The sequence below is a fragment of the Athene noctua genome, chromosome 7 (genome assembly GCF_965140245.1).
Source record: "Athene noctua chromosome 7, bAthNoc1.hap1.1, whole genome shotgun sequence".
NCBI classification, from domain to species: domain Eukaryota; kingdom Metazoa; phylum Chordata; class Aves; order Strigiformes; family Strigidae; genus Athene; species Athene noctua.
In genome coordinates this window covers 27,872,495-27,890,225 of record NC_134043.1, presented here as the reverse complement: position 1 = coordinate 27,890,225, position 17,731 = coordinate 27,872,495, and the positions used below count along the sequence as shown (strand labels likewise).

The following is a 17,731-nucleotide window of genomic DNA, read 5'->3' as shown; positions in this document are numbered from 1 at the left end:
CTGGGATAAACAGACTTCCACTTTGGAGGAAAGAGCTGCTTTCCTGTAACAGGAATAAAACATCAAGACAAATGACAGTTACTTGACTGGATGTTAATTTAAATTGTATACATTCTTTGAAGGGTTTTTGATGGCAGACTGAAAAGCCCCTTTTGCTAAGCATAAAGGAATACAAATACGTGCACAGGGAAGCACAGAAATAATGCTCCCAGATTTAATGCCATTCCATGAAGGTGATATTCCATCTGTTTGTTGCCAGAAATTTGCATCCTATGTTTTGGCAAGTGTGTGTCTCCCTGAATTTATGTGGGGTGGTTGCCAGAAGTGAACTAAATCTGGTTTGAGGACAAAAAAACCACTTCAACCCGTAATTATTAAAAAAGATGCCAGTTAGAGAGGATGGACCTACAGCACGGGGGAGGCGGGGGTAGAATAGGACAGTCTAAGAAAAATAAAGCCTATATATCCAGCAGGTCAGAGAATTATATTCTTTCTCCTGGAAAGAACATAAGAAATGAAAGCGTGGTCTCCCACTGGCCTCTATTTGCTACTGCATTACTCAGAAGTTCTCCTCTACCCAGAGATCTGCCTTCATTTCATCTTGTTATTCTGCTACTTCAATTGTTAATTTTAATACCTTCCTCTTCCCATTCTCTGAAGCTCTGGGAAGAAAATGCATCACTCCAGGCTTGCAGCAAGTCCTCAAAACACCAGTGTTGTACAATCACCCCACCGGGGTATCTTGCCCGTTAGCAAGATGATGTCTAACCAATGCTCTCACAGTGGTCCTGCAGTGACACTGCTCAGAGAGACCACAACCTCGCTGTGCCTGACTGTAGATCATGCATCTCTTCTGATGATGCTGATATGAGGAGGGAAGTAAGGATTAGATCCCTGCAGATACTTCCACGGGATCCTCAGGTATCATATGCTTCTGTGAGTAGGACAGTAAGACCAGAAGGACATAAACAAGTGAGCCAACAAGTGGCTTCATCCCCTGCTCCATTTGGAGACTCAAATGATGCCAGTTTTTTGGAGCACACTTAAATATGCTTGTACAACACATCACAGTGGTTTATATCTGGCTTTACTATTACTGCTAATCAAGAAGGATATCCCAGCAACATATTAATTCAATGCCACAGCTTTGCTTACCTTCATTCACACTCTGACAGTGAGTGATGAGTAATACTTATTTAAGAGATGATTGTATTTTTATTCATAACACACAACACGCTGCTTCTGAGGAGAAACCAGAATCCAGTAAGAATAGCACAAACCCAACAGTTCATTTGTTTTGATTTCCAGTTGGTTGGAACAGGCATATTTGATATCTTGAGTGAATAAAATCTACAGTTTATCAAAACAGGCCCACGTCCCTTTGCTAGGTACACTGGGGAGGGAGCTGTGGTGTGAGCTGTGAGCAGAGTTCTTGCAGGGACTGCATGGCCAACTTGCCTAGAAGTTGGGTACCATCGTCTGCAGTGCAGCAATAACGTCTCAAGCCTTGAGACAGCTGCAATCCCAAGTTTCAACTCATGATGACTTGCTTAGAAGTTTTTCTGCGTTCCCCTCCCCATCCAGACGGGTTTACCCACAGAAATACTTACCCCAAAGAGGTAAAAAGATTTTTAGCCAAAACCAGAAGAGCTTATTCATATCAGTTGACATCTTACATTCATGCATCAATCAGTGCTGAGCAGCAAGTATATCAATCCCCTAATGCCACGAGCACACTTCTTAAGGCCAGAAATATCCTAATTACTTAATTCAGCTTAATTTTTATTATGGTACTCAAAAAGTATCTGCAACTAGATGTAAATCTTGTATTTCTAAACTCAGCAAGAAAGAAACTCAAGATTAAGGAGGATGGCATGAGGAAAAAGAAACTCAGTTTAGGTGAAAAATATGTTTGTAAGTGGGTAACTTCAGTATTACCTGAAAGCAGTTAAGTATTCTGTGTCTCCCATCGGTGGATCAAGGCCACCAGTAAAGGCCATGTTAACATTGAAACCAACTCCTGCTCCTGTGCCAACCTGAAAAAGGGAGATGGTACTCTTAATTCCACATATAGATACAGCAAACTGGCAACTCATCTCTGCTGTCTTTATATTCTTCCAGCTAAATATGGATCTTGATTCAAGAGCTTGGTGGTAGTGAGGTTAATTTTTCCCTCTAGTCTCTTCCTGGTCCCCAAAACAAGAGTGAAAATAAAGCTCTTCCATGCTCTGATCTTTATGGGAGCTGTGGACCAGCAGTATTTGACTGCTGTTCACCCAAAACCCACCTCCTTGTCAGTTGGATCCTCTTCCTCCTTTTACATGAGTGTGTTACATGCAATAGCTTTCCTTAATTAGTATTCAGCTTTATTCAGAAGCATATTTTATATTTCATTATAGTTGCAACTGGGGGAAAAATCCCACAGTTTTAATCAGAGCGAGCTCCCCCTCTGCTGGGGAAAAATATGATTCACAGAGAAAGGATTTTCGCTTCTTGAGGGACACAGAGGTGGTAAATTGAAGTACATCCCCCTCCTTCCCACATGTATTGCAAGCATCTCCATCTGCACAGACTGCAAATACCTGAAGGGGAAAATGCAAAAATAAACCAGGGGTTTCTGGTAATTCATTTGCCAAGAAGCAGGGCCATGTTTTCCCCAACCACATTGAAACTCAAAAGCCTGTGTTCAGCCCCTTCATCAAGCGGGGACCTGGTAGCTGCCTAAGCGTGGTGGCTGTAAGCAAGGGTTGTGGGTCCCTGGGAACAGCAAGGGAGCTGGCCACTATCTGCTGCCACTGGCTGTCAGCAGCTCCGCACAGGGTGCTGAACTCCTACACACACTGTTTGGGTTTTGTGTTTGGTGGGTTTTTTTGGTGTGGTTTGTTGTGGTTTTTTTTTTAGGTCTCTGCATATGAAAAAAAACCAAACCTGAAATACAATGCACAGCCAGATAATTCAGGCTAGATAAAGCTGCAGGGCTTTTATTGCACATTCTTCCTTGTATTGGTGCAAATACTGCTGGTAGAAAAACACAGGGAGTTCATCCATCCATCTGTGTCTTTAACTGAATTTATTTTGTATTCTTTGTTTTACTCCGTTTGGAATGACACATCTTAAAATTACTATAAATGGTTAAATACAAGGTGGATGGTATAGTCTAGTGTTGTCTTACAATACTAGATATTTTTTAATACAGATTACTAAAGTATTAGGTCAGCAAAAGAGTAGGTCTGAGACCTTTGTGTATCCTAAAGCAGAAATTAACCCTGGTGCAAAGGGCTGCTGCTCAATCACTACAACATCAGCACACAAACAGGGTAATGAAGCAGTACCACATCATGTTTAAGCTTCTTTAGAAATCAAAATGGAAACATCGATGTTTGCTGAATGGGAAAATGTAAAATTGACAGGGTAAGAACCCTAGGAATTTTCAAACCTGTAGTGCCTCAGAATATACAAGTTTAAGTATTTGATATAATTTCCCTTTGATAAATCACCCCGGAAGGACAGTATTTCCTGCCAACGTAGAGGGAAAGGAAGGACGCAATGTATGTAGGAGCATCCATTCAGAGTTCAGGGAGAAAGGTCTCCCAGCTTCACTGTCCCAGCCCTTCTGCTGCAGGCTGAGGACACTACCAGGAACTCGTGCATTTGGTCCAACAGCAGCAGCGACCGGTGCTCAGATCCCACCGTCATGGCTGTGCAATGCGAAGGCAACAGTGGGGGTGAGCGATGCCTCAGCAGGGCCAGGAGAAGGGGAGACAGACGGGATCCAAGGCTGTGCCAGGAAACCCGAGCACTGCTGGCACAGCCAGGAACAACCTGTTCCTCTTGCATCTAAGAAACAGCTTATGCCTGTAAGGGGGAAATCCTGAGACGTACACAGAGTGCTGGGACAGCTGGCAAAGGCCTCCTCTGGAACAGGTTCTCTGGTAAGGGCTGGAGAGCCTAATTCCATTGACTCATTTTTGGCTCGTTAGCCAAGGCGGACACTTTCCTGCCAGCTCACAGGGCAGGACACGATGCCCACAGCTGTTAGGACTTGGATGAGAAGGCACCAAACATAAAAACCCAGGCAATGGGTTTCCAAAGTGGCACTAACACACACAAGCATGGGAGCGGTGGCAGGAGCTTCTCTCCAAGCCTTGCCTGGCAGAGGCTCCCCAAGATTCTTGGGGGGCTCCTGAATCACAGTCCCAAGCAAGTCCTACCAGACACAGATGGATGCTGTGCCGATCCATGCTCTTACCTCGTCGGGAGCACCACTGCCTGGAAAGAAGTTCCCATCATCATAGCGATGTAGTGAAATATAAAGAACATTAGGATCATTGTAGAAAGCTTGCTGAGTACCATTCCCATGGTGAACATCCTTCGGGGACAGAGATTGCATTATATGAGGGAGGTTAGTACCTTAGTGAAAACGCAGATTAAAGACATCAACTTGGAATTTGGAGGGGTTTTCTTTGCTGCTGTGCTTTGTTTTCTGCACTTCTCCGATCTAGCTGAAGCCATTTATTGCAAATGGGAGTAACCTGCTTTGCGGAGCTGGCTTCTGGTTACACTCCTTGTTTAACACACGGGATACATGGGAGCAAATCAAGCATATATCAAAACTAAGGACAGGATCAATTTACTTGGATGGACAGAAGCGGGATCATACCAAGTCTTGGGGGATGAAGAGACTCTACTAGTCATCTCAAATTTGCATCTTTAGTTGGTCGTGGGGTGACCACTGATACAAATGCCCAGCGAAGTTGTGTTGGGCCTAACAAAGCTAAACTCCAGAAACCCATGACCCCGATCCCCTCTTGAACTGCTACATTGTGCAGAAATGCAGTCTGTAACAGGACAGGTATTCAAAAAAGGGGCACCTTCCTGACATGAAAAACAGTTGGTAGGAAGTGAGGAAAAGGATGTCCATCAGTAGGTCAAAAAGACAAATACATCCGTTTTAATTTGTGGGTCTAGACCATGGGAGATTTGTGGCCATATAATCAAAACTCTTGGCTGATCCCCAGCAACTCAAATGCCTTCACAGCCACATAAATACGTTTTAAAATCTATTAAAAAAATAATAAATCTATTGGCCACATTTTAAAATCTATACATTGCCACAGCAAAATCCCAAACAAGCTCTTTCTCAACCCCACTGAGCTGTCTGCAGCATATTTCACTGTCTTGTTCCAATTTAGAGATCGCTTTTGACGGCCTGCCCACTTGCCTGGAGGCTGTGGTGGCCCAGAGGCAGGACACTGAGACCATCCAGCCCAACGGTCAAGCCATGTCAGACAGCCTGTCCCTCTCAGTAACCAGTGCTCGTGTCTTGAAAAGAAAGCTGTGATGGATTGTAACAGTTAAGGTCAAAACCTCCAGAAAAAAAAATAAGCAAAACCCAGCACGGTTTGCAGTTACGCATCCTTGAGACTGTGTTATGGGCTGATTTTAGAAAGCAACCGCTTATTAATTACTATTTTATTCTGAAAACTATGGACCCTTTATGAAATTTTTGCTTTGCTTTATTATATCAACACTTTTATGAAAAAAACCCCCAAACTTTAAAATAAACAAATTTTGGCTTGCAGACCACAGACATTTTTTTTGTCACCGATTTACAAAGCTAGGGTTGCCCTTGCAAGAAAAAAAAAATTTCCACCTGCTCTCCTGAAGTGTAAAAATCAGCATTTACTCACCCAGTCCACTATAAGGATTTTGCTAACGTTCAGCCTTTGCTGGAGCAGCTTGGCTGCAATTGCCACGGAGTTAAAATAGCAGAAACCCCTGGAGAGGGGGGAGACAGGAGGAAAAGGACAGGTGTTAATTACAGGTTTCCTTGGTTCCAGTGCATCTATCATCTAGATATAACATAGTAGGAAGAAATTTATTCTACTCTCACTCTTCTTTCCTCCTTGGAAGATGCACATGTGCTCAATTAGAGACACAAAAAAGTCACACAGCAGCAGGTGTCCTACGATCTCTCTGGAGACAGGGAACGTTCCACAATTTCCCAAACCTGCTGCAATGAGATGCTGCTCAGTGCCAGCTGCCCACAGGACCTGCAGCACTGCCTACGAGGTAAGGGGACAGGAGCTGGCATGGAGAGGACATGGCAAGGAGGAAAGGACGGGAAAGGACCCAGGGCTGGAGCACTGCAGTGCATTGGCTGAGAGGGACTGGACATGCTCAGAGAGGCCTCAAAATGCTGGGTAGAGGGGAACTCAGCATTTAATTTAGAACAATTCACAAGAGTAAAGCAAATAAAAGCATCAATATTTTTTCAAAGCATGACTGTAATGCTGATTCTTGCTAAACAATACCAACCCAAAACCACTAAGCAGGATCTTGCTCTCTTCCAGAGAATTACTGGGAGCTTTGAGTAGAGTACTGTCCTGCATGTCAATAAGCAAGAAATTTTGTAATACTAACCTAACAAACCACCTTTCTAATTTCCAGCTGCAGATCACACAACAGGCAAACACCGAAGCAAGTTGATAAAGCACATATGCATACTTACATGGGTGTGCTCTCTTCTGCGTGGTGACCTGGAGGCCGAACAACAGCAAATCCATTCTACATACAAAAATAAGAAAATGAAGAAGTGAGACAGAAAGGAAGGTTTGATTGCACAAAGATGGATGCAGAGGTTGCAGCCAGAAGCGTTAATTCTGCTTTGGTACTATGTAGTTGTTCTCAATGGTTTTCTCACAAGACTGTTGCAGTGGATGATGCTCTCCCTTGTTTTGGAAGGGGGAAAAAAGTCCACATGAATTTTATGAGAACTGGTACAGTATTTCCTTTCATTCAGGGAAAAAAAATAAATATTCTGCATGAGGTCACTGAAACAGCAAACGGGCTGGCCCAGCTGAAGGCAACAGCAAGACCCCAAGATAACACTAGAACAGTGATTTCATCTGCTGCTCTGGTTTCTTTCTTCCTTTTAATCGGTGCGTAAGAACATTCACCAGGAGTCTGTTGTTCACTTGCTGATATCCTCAAAGATTTTTATGACTAAAGCCAGATGGTGCCATTAAAATGAAGCTAACTGGACCTCCTGCATAACACAGCCTTGAGCTGAGTCCTGTAAAGAGCCTGCATCAAAGCCAAGTGTTATTTTCATACCAACCTTCAGTTCTCCCGTGGCTACTTTGAAAACGAGCTCAATGACACAGCCCACAGCCAGGCGAGCAGCACCGGACGAGTGAACTTCATTCCAAATTGTGTCACTGTCGACCTATTGGAGACACACCAGAACCACGTTTAGGAGCAACAAGAATAGCTAGGAAAGAGACACCCATGTTTTATAAAGAAGTTATTCATATGCATTGAATCCATAAATGCATTAATTTTAAATGCATTAAATTGCAGAACTTATCTTGGCAGTACTGGGGCTGGGAGCCCACCAATGACTGTAACATCACCGCTACCAAGTGTCCATCCAACCAACCGATACTCAAGAGATGACTGTTTGCAACAGCTCTGCAATGCTAAAGGACCAGTGCCATAACAGAGGAGCAAATTCAGCACTTCAAGCACTGTAAATTGGCAGGTGTCTCCTACCAATACTCCTACCAACACCACGGTATCAGTATTTCTTTTTAAATTGCTGGAGGAAACTGATCCCAGATGAAATAAAAAGGCTTATGAAATCATTCAATGATTCTATAAAATAAACACAATAAAGAAGGATGTTTAATAATGGACATTTAAAAGATGCCTACCCATGACTGCCAGGGTGAGGTTACGCTGACAGCAGCTTCCCTGGGGAACCATAAGATCAACCCTGTCCCATCAAAGCTAACAACAGACCTTCAAAATCTAGCTGCTGACTACAGACATTTATTTCAAGGCTAAATATCTGACAGGACCACCATCCTCTGTATTTTCTCCCTGAAAATGTGCAAATAGGCCAAAAGCAAGGCATTCTGCAGACATCCTCATGTCATTATCATACAAGATCCTGTCCCAACTTAAAAAGCAAGAAGCCTTCGCTTTTACCACATTCACCCCAACAACCGTATGGGGACAAGATTAGTTTGCAGACATGCGATGAAATGCCTGTTGTTTTTTTTACTGCAGTTCAGCTGGCAAGTTTGCAGAGAGCAGAGGGGGAAGGACAGCTCCCGGGGGGCTGTTTCCAGGCTGAAGCTCTGGATCTCTTCTGCTGCACTCCCGGGCGTCTTGCACACAGCGATGAAAGCTAAGCTTGTTTGCTTTTTGCCAGTCACAGCCTTTGCAAAAGCCAGACTGCTGGGACTGTCCCATGTCAGGACAGCTCGGCTGCCTGAGAATATCATAGGATAAATCTAACATTTCTCCACGTGAAGGATCACCAGCTATTACTCACATTTTACTCTGTACTGTGCTTATTTATGGAAACAATGGCAAAGGAGAAGAAAAGAAAGAGGTTATTTGTTTTGTCTGGCATCGTCTGCTCACTGAGCTGCGGGGAGATGCGAGTCACCACATCGGAGATTGATCCACCTCTTTCATGGCTGTGCTAAAGCCAGTGGAAATCATTCCAGGCCTGTTATCAGAGACAGCTTCTGGCAACATCTGCCCTGGGGATGCTTTTGAAGTCACAGTAAAGCAAGAAAGCATTTGGAAAATACCAAAAAGCCACCTCCATGCGGTAATGCTGCCAATACGTGCACTGTCTCATACTCTGGGGAAAGCCACTGCATTGGTGGAAAAGCCCCACAGTGACTATTTGTGGTATGAGGGCTCCCCTGGACTCCCATAAATTCAGGCAGTAACATGGGAGCAGAAGTACAGCGGGGTCTGAGTTATGCACAACACCTCCAGGAGTCCTGGATCAGTACTGCACACATGCAGCAGATGCGACTGATCTGATCACCTTCCTCCAAAAGCCCCTAGAAAGGCGGGAAGATGACCAAGTTGCTTCTCCCCACCGACCAGCATGCTAGTGCTCTGCGAGGGTCCGTCTTTGGGCTCCTCATCAGCAGTTCTGTAAAGACGTTATGGGATGGTCAAGCTGCTTTGCAATCAGGATAACACTGCTAAATTCCCTTGGGGGATCCAGCAGTCTTCATCCTCAGATCCTCTCCCCTCCATGAGTGGGAGATACTAATGATTTATACAACAGAGAACATCTACTTGCCTTTTGCTAAGAGCTGACCATCTTGGTGCCCTTGGTCTCACTGCTCAAATGAGGTACAGCTGCACTGCACAGCCTGGGCTGAGCATATCTAACCCATCTTTCCTGGTCTTGAAAGAAAACAGTGCAGGACACCAGAAGCCATGAGCTTCCCACTCTGCTCAGCCACAGCAAGTACCAGGCCCCTTCCACAGATGCAGAATTGCAGAGGGCCATCTTCATTCACCATAAGACACCAGAGGAAGGGAAATACAAAACCCCAAAATTCACATGTCCTAACAATGGCTTTACCTAAGGGACCAACCGACCCTCGGATCTCCTCAGATGTCTTTTCGTGCCAGCTGCAAAAGTCACCAGTGCCTGAGCCAAACACCACCACATTCAGGCCCTTTGATGCTTGCAGGGCTCGCAGCAACTGGGCTCACGTTGGCAGCATTTCAAGAATGAGAAGGGTAAGACAGAGTGGTTTTAAAGAGTTATTATTTCTTCAAAAGAAATTATGTACTTAGAAAAAAGCATTCCACCTGTGATTTAGAAGACAATTTGAAAGGTTCTGCTATGCCCCACACTCAGCTCCCCAGCAGGAGGAGGACTGGGTCCAGAGATGTCTGCTGCCACCCACAAGCTCTTCGCTGCCCCATCTCATGTGCAAACATCTCCAAGATAAGGATTTAACACCCAGCCACCTTCCTTGGAACGGATATCTGGAGACCACTGGGCCCTACTCCAAGGCAGCACTTCATCATCGGTGTGACTGTAAATGTTTGAACAGTCCCACTGAAGCCATCAGTGCTCTGCAGCAGGGGGGCGTAGACTCTGCCATGGCGGAAAATGTTATTAATGTGGCCCTGAGCTGGATTGCTCTCCGGCTCTGAAGCTGCTGCTGTTTGGTGCGCGGGCTGCTGTTGACCCCTCCATCATTCCTGAATTCTGAAGTTCATTACAGGGGAGACGCTATTTGGCTTTCCCTGCCTATGAGCTCTTTGATGTAGCTGCCATCACAGAAGTTGTTGCTGGGACAGCACATCAAGCCTTGCCATCTGGAAGGACTTTACGGAGAGAGGAAGCATATTTCTTGGTTTTTGTTGATCCAACAGTGTATATTTCTCTTTTTTTCTCCCGAGCTGGAGGATACAACTGTGTCAGAGACACAGAGTCTTCCACATCTGCCGCTGTTGGTTGAGGAGTGGTTGTCCTGGTCAGCACACTTGTCTTCTTCATGAGAATATTAATGCCTTGCTCATTCTAAAAAAGAAGCTGCTGTTTGTGCTAGGTGAGCCCATAGGAGAGGGCTCCCTTTAGAGTTGGGGGGAGGGAATTCAGCACCTGGGACCTGCTGCAGGCTCTTAACCTTTGCAGCATGTACCGTTATGAGAAAATGATGAGTGACTGCAGAAGAGGAAGGGTCAACAGTTTGACACAGGCTCTCTTCTACAAGGAATGCCTAAGATGTTTCAGGGTGAAACTTGAAAGAGTTTTTCCTTCCTTGTAACTTGAAGTCTTTATTAATATACACGATGAGGTTCCTACTCACATTGTATGCTATGCTGTATACTAACATTTCAAAATTAAATGAGGAGGGTCTTATAAAAGGCTTCATTATTCTGATCTTTTCTTTAGCTAAAGAGCTATGCAGGTAAGAAATGAAGCATAGGGATGGGTAGAGACAAGTTGCACAGCAGCTCCAGCCTCTGCAAACTGAAGGGGAATGAAGGAGTTCTGCTCTTTCCTCCTCACTGCTCATCATCAGACTTAGGTGACAGCGACACACACCGTTTGTGCTGCCAGAGACTTGTCTTTACCTAACTGTGTCTCCTACTGCTCTAAAGCACTGATTAAATAACCCTGCTCACATTTTGTTCTTCTAAGACTTGCTAATTAGTCTCTTCTCATTTACATTCCACAGAAGCCCTTTTCATTGTCTCTGCTCTGCAATAATCTACTTTGCTTGAACAGGTAAAGATATTTATAAGCTCTAATCAAGACCTCACAACCAAAAATAGAATAACATATTGTGGAAGAGATCAAAAACATTAAGAACATTTTTTAAAGCCCTAGATCTTTAGATATTTTTAGAATGTGCACAGAAAAAGAAAATACTACACACGAAAGAAAGTTATCGTAAGATCAAGTCTCTGAGTGTTCTGAAGAAGCTGGATGTAAGTATGCTGGAACTATTTTGCAGCTCAAACTCCTTTCTCCACAAGCTTCTTCTAATTATCCTCGATTATGTAATGCTCTGGTGCATGTAAGTCATACATTAAGAAAAGTGCGTGTGCTGCAGAGAAGCGAAGGTAATGTCCTAAGTAAAAATACCGCATACTGCACTTGCAGATGCTGCTAAAGATCAGCAGGAATAAATTACTGTTGTTTAAATCAGAGCTCACATCTGTTGATATAAGTGCTTCTGTACTTTCTTCCTTTCCCGCTATGATCAGACGTCTGCAGATGCAGGGAGGTTTGTTAGTGTCAGCTACAGCGATGTGAAGGCTTCCTCGCACAAAACAAACCAATGAGGAGAACTGACAGGTTTCCAAGCACCAGGGAACAAAATTACCCTTTTTCTCACCGATTTTGAGACACTGTGACTTAGTTGTTAGAGAGGTTGAACGGTGTTAATGTGATGAAGTTAGCTGCTCTAAACATTTTCCTGCTTCTTCACTCTCTTTAACTTCCTTTGGCTCGCTCACTGGTAAGAACAACTCATGGTTGCACAAGCTCCAGACTTCATCCTGGCGCTTACCAGCTCTTCATGGGCTTCTCCCCCATAAACTGCTCTACATGGCCTTTCACATCCATGTATTCTTTCAATCTACATAACATCCCCTATGGAAAAAAAATTGCCTTGTTTAATTTTTTGCAGGAAGAGGACTTGGTTTCAAGATTTCCAGCCCATAATTTCATCTGACACCCTCAGCTCCTCAGCTTCTATAAGGAATAACAATCATTCAGCTTTCACCTGCTCCAGGCCAGTCCCCCTCTGGCCCACAAGCATTATTTTGCATCCAACACTGAATTTAACGTTTCTTTTACATTACTATTTACTTTCTCGTTACCGTGACACTATCCATATTTCTTTGCAGGCAGCTTTTGCTTTGAGGACCCTACATAAATTTAATATCATCAGCAAATGACACTTGCTTATGACTGATCCCCTGCATTGCAACATTTCAGTGAATACACACATTTCTTGGGGATTTTAATTCTGACCATTATTTCCTATCTTCTAACCAGTAATAAATCCAATAGAGGACCAGTCCCCACTTTACTAGTTTCTGAATACTTTTCTTTCCCTTTTTCTTTATAGCATCATGTTTGCCACCTGGAAAGCATTTGGCAGACCAGTTATCAATCAGGGAAAATCGTCCTCACAAAGCAGTCAGCCAGCTGGAAAGCTGTCTAGCATCGTGGTGAGCTGAATGCAAAGACCCATGAAGCATCCTCTAGACTGCACTTATTAAGTGACAAAGTCAGACAAGAAAAACCCTCTGCTGGAATAAATCCCTTCTCCTTCAAACCTGGGCTACAAACCATGGGTAGTCAAGACGATGTCCTACAGGTGCTCTGATCATCATGTGCACCTGATGTTCCTTCACCAGTACAAACTGACTGAAGCTCACACAGACTTCTTACAGCACCAGGGCTGCCTCTCCACAGCCTTCTCAACTTGTAAGAAAAAGATAAAACAGAGACTGATTACTGCTCAGCCATGAGTAATGTTCTGCCAACCTGGCAATCTCAAACAAGAGAGAGTCTAAATAAAACTCCATCACTCATAAAGCTATGTGGCCACCTTGCAGCCTGAAAATGGCCTGCCAAGCAACAGCAGAAAAACATCCCTTAAGCTCTCTTGTTAGAACACTTTGAAATTATTTCATTATACTATAACAAGCACTCAATCTCCCAGCAGTATTTACATGCCAAAACTTCTCAGATTTACATTACACCTCCTCTCACACTATAATTTTTCATAACTCATGTTTTACCCTAGGCTCTGATGTTTTTGATTTTTTTTTTCAGATTTCCTCAATAAAAATATTACATGCATCTCAAAAAAAAGTCTTGTCATTCTCTTCGGTGCAGAAAATAATTTGGTTTTCATCGGCTACTGAAAGGCGTGCTCTGTGGCCTCAGCTAAGATCTCACTATAGGGCTGCTTCCAACAGCTTCCCAGAACAAATCAAATCAAGAGCAACTTGTCTCTCAGAACTGGCGTGCTAACAAAGACTGCAGTTTTCCCTCTATTTCTTGAATAAACTCATCACACTGCTAAGCCAGCTTTCTTGACAAATCTCACACTTCTAAAGACAGTAGAAAACAGGGTTGAAAGAACCCCGTGAGGTGACCGTACTTTTCTCCTACTCCAAAGGATATGGTCTATGCTTAAACCCACTCAGGGCACATACAAGTGCCAAGCACTTACTATGCTATAGCCAGTTGTTCTGTACCACAGCCTCATCTTCCCTACAAATATATGGCTGGGCTGTATATATTAATTAGAAACACATCCCAAAAGCAGTGAAGACTCTTGTTTTCCTGCACCAGTCACAAAAGCAGAAGTATACAGTCGGCACTGTATCCCAAGGTAACCGGGGAAGGAAAACGAAGCAAAACCAACAGAAAGTCATTTTTAAGAAAAATCTGACTATCACATAGTTGATTACTAGTAAATTACTGGTTTAAAAAAGATTCTCCTAGAAAACATGAACATTATCTGCTAGGATTTTTAAGACACTGTACAAAAGTCAGCAAATGTTTTACTTAATATTTAAGGGCCTGTAGAGACAACCGAGCAGCGAGTTAACTGCAAATGCTACCTTTATTACGAGCGTATCGATAATACCAGCACTATGGCGTTTCCTGCCTTGATTTAGGATTTAATGCAAGACTTCTGGGACTGTGCTAGGCTCAGGCACTGTCTCTACTTGTTACCATTCAGTCTTCATTTGCAAATGATAATTTTTGCTTTGAATGGCATGCCTGACTGCAGGGCAGAGTAAATCCAAACCTTTTAAACTCTAGCCAAAAATTTGCCATGAATTAGGAGACTGCAGCATATTTACAATACAAAATAAAATATCTCTACGAGTGCTCAGCAGTGGCGGTATGAATAAACGCCGATTATTCTCTTTTTTTTTGACGGGATAATTTTCAAAGCAGCGATTTTGCAAAGACTCAGGAAGAAAACAATTTTGTTTCATTTCCATAACAGAATCCAGACCTCTAAATTCAACCTCACGAGCTACAATTATGCATAAGAACTACCACTGTGAATTTTCAAACACAATGCCTTTTATTGTCTCTTCTCATTCTTTTCTCTTCCTGTTCTCTGAGATTTTCTGTACTGTCACCCTCCACAGAAACTTTAGAGCAGAAAGTCTGACTTGAAAGGAAAACTTTCAAGTTTTCAGGCTTCAAAGGAAAACAACAACACAAACCTTCAAACCTTCAACACAAGGTACTTGGTATTTGGGTTTTTTTAGCCTTATGGGAACAAACAACAACAAAAATTCTTTCTATTGTATGGAATCTTGACAGATGAAAACTAATGTTCAGCTTTCCCATGACGGATGGAGGGGTATTTTAGTCACCTCCTTCAGAATCCATGCATGATTGTCCTGGAGCTCAAGAAATGAAAGATGAGAAATACTAAGGACTGCAATTCCCTTGTGCTGCATAACCTGTGAGACATTTCATTCAAGGACAGTAATGTAGCCCAGACACAAATGCAGCCACTTACTATTTACAGGAACTTCCCAAATATTGTCCTCCAATATCACTATTTTATTAACATGTTTTCCACCTGCACTAGGAGGCAGGCAGCTCTGAAGTACAAATACTGAAGATGAAACACCTACGCAGCATGAAAAGCACATCTTGCTTTCTAAGTAGAAAGCATTTTTGGATGCAAGGATTGCTTTCAAATGTAGTAACCTCTAAGCCATTAAACATCACTGCCTGGGAAATGAGGTTTCTCCTCCTAAAAGCCAGAGACGAAACATGCCTATGAATGTCACACACACTTTGGCTCTCCAAAATAGTTTAAAAATCTTCACGCTGCTTTTGAAGAAAGGCACATGAGGCTGTCACTGCAACCCCGCACCCCAGGCAGACCCTGTTTATGGGTAACATCTGGTTGCAATTACCCACTTGATGGAATGCAAAGCAACAATTTTTGTTACCCGTGGGACTGGGAGAACAAACAGGACATTATTTACACATTAAAGAGAGTACTCACCCCGACACCACCGCAAGGAAGCCTGACAAACATCGATGTTAGAGAACCTGTAGGAAAAAGAACGGACCCTTTAAGTCAGAAAGTCAAAGTTCACCAGATTTTGGTCCAATTTTATGGCAACGCTGCAATCTTTCTGAACACAATAACAGACTGGGGTTTTCTTGTAATTTTCAGAAAACACAGAGCCAACCCTGTTACGTTACAATGCATACATACACAATGTACACATTTGAGTTGTTCAAAAGCCTTTCCCATATAAAAGCATTCTATAAATCACTTATTTTTATGCAAGGTTTGTGTGCTGTCCTACATTTCAAGCTGTCATGCTGACTGTAAATGATTGAGATGCTACCTACAACTGCTCAGTGTGTCTTCCCAAATGAACATTTTAACCCCTATCAACTGAAGTAGGACAGGAAATCATAAAGACACCCTGACTATCAGTCATCTGCAGTTACTAGAAGACTTTGGAGCGCATGAGCTTCATAGAAGAGGAAGACAAAAAATAAACCGGTGGCAGGCAAAGAAAACATATGTTATGTCTGAAAGAGATAAAACAACATTAAGACTTTAAGAAAAATGAAGAAAACTATCTGTAGTGCTAATTTTGCATCTATAAGAATTGTAACATCACTTCCTGGGCTTGTATATGATCAAATTATCCTCCATTCAAAATTCTGCAGGTTTATAAATGGTATAGTGAAACAAGAACGTGCTGTCTCCTATCCATCACCACCATACATGTATGACTTCTACACATGTCTGTGCACCACAGGCAAACGGGGAGAAGGAAATATGTACATGCAAACACTGTAAAAGATACGGAGTATGCTGCCTGAGATTCATTTGCTTGTGACCCCTTTAAAGTTAGTGAAAGCTACTGGTGAAGTACACTGGGTTGAGATTTTCTTCCCCCACCAAACCAGGTTCTTCTTCTGGTCATGTCTATACTGAAAGAATAAATTCCCTTAAATGCTAACTACCAGCTTTGTAGAGCGTGAATTAGCCATGACAGCAGACAGACATTACTGAGGACCATGCTGGTGTCAAATGCATCGCAGACACACACGTTACCCTTGTGACTGAAAGCGGAGTTAATGCATCTGTATTATTAATCCGAGTGCACAGTGAGATTCACTCTTTGATTAGATCCACATGAAAGTTCTTAGATCATCCCTCCTCAGACCTCCTGTCACATCTTTCACTGCTAATCCACCCATTATTTGGATATTTTTCCTGACAACAATTTATGATTGCTCTCCACAAATTAAAAGCAGCCTTATTTGCCTAAGTTTAAACTTGTTCAACAGGTTCCAAAGCCTTACACTGTCAAATGAGAGATGAATTTGTACTCTTCACCCTCAGACTTTCAAGGGCTTTAGCAACACTTACAGGGATAGAGTTGTGCAACCTGTCTTGAAGGTTGTCACCTTCAAACCTGCCTGACAAAACACAGCAAATCTTTGTGATGCTCAGGATTCTCTGAGGAAACTAACTTCAGCATCAGTGGTGGGCTTCCGTTGTAAGTCTGTTCTCCTACACGTGTAAAGAAGGGCACTCTTTGAGGAATGAGTAAGGCTCAGAAGTAACAAGCTACAGGACAACTGCAGAAGTAAAAGTAATCAGCAGAGCCACAATGACGCCTGCTTACAATTCTGAAAAGCCTGAACTATTTACCCCCTTCCTGCTTTCTCCTAAAGAACTGCCAGATGAAGGGACACCCCCTTATCATTTGCAGAAGCTTAAAAAGAAACATCCCGTGTTTTCATCCCCCAGCTTTACAAGCTCTTCCTTTTAGACTGAGATTTCTCATGCTTTTTCTTCCTCATAGACATATCAAAGGCAAAAGGTTTACACAGCGTCAGCCACCAGAGTCGTACACATGTCAAGACACTCAGGTCTAACAAACTTACATTTGCATATGTGAGCCTCACACAAAGCTTTGGTCTCAGACTTCAAGCCTGCCATACAGTTATGCTCTAACATATTTAAAAGAACCCCACAAAGCTGTTTTGTAAATTTAAAAGGCTTTTAAACTCTCAACAGGAAAGGATTGCTGAAGAAGGGACTGCTTACAGTTTTGTTCACCTCTATACACAAATGTACACACTGAGGTTTTTCAGGGAGGTTTTCCCAACACATCAGAGCCTGTTATCCTCACTCCAGTCCAGCACTGTGGAAGCCATCAAGTTAAGAAACTGGTTTTAGGGCCAGCATCAGTCTTCCTGCCCAGGTCCCAGAGGAGAACTTCTCCCTTTGTGCTGTGCAGACATTCTGGCCAGGCTCACTACTTTCAGCTTGCCATGCTGCCCCTTCCAGACCCCTGACTGTCAAGCTGCCAACTTAATTCCTCCTGCCTGGTGGGATGACTGGCAGCCACG

The 17,731-nt window shown here is 43.1% G+C and overlaps 1 protein-coding gene across 12 annotated transcripts in view; it reads right to left on the bottom strand.

Moving 5' to 3' along the window:
• HDAC4 (histone deacetylase 4) overlaps nt 1-17,731 on the bottom strand; it is a 265,065-nt gene that overhangs the window by 23,510 nt on the left and 223,824 nt on the right. For all 12 annotated transcript variants that reach the window (XM_074910181.1, XM_074910169.1, XM_074910173.1 and 9 more), the window contains 6 exons: nt 15,351-15,397; nt 7,121-7,228; nt 6,512-6,567; nt 5,691-5,778; nt 4,250-4,369; nt 1,939-2,036 (listed from right to left, as the gene is read on the bottom strand). In XM_074910181.1, the coding sequence (XP_074766282.1) occupies nt 1,939-2,036; nt 4,250-4,369; nt 5,691-5,778; nt 6,512-6,567; nt 7,121-7,228; nt 15,351-15,397 (517 nt within the window). The remainder of the gene's footprint in view (nt 1-1,938; nt 2,037-4,249; nt 4,370-5,690; nt 5,779-6,511; nt 6,568-7,120; nt 7,229-15,350; nt 15,398-17,731) is intronic.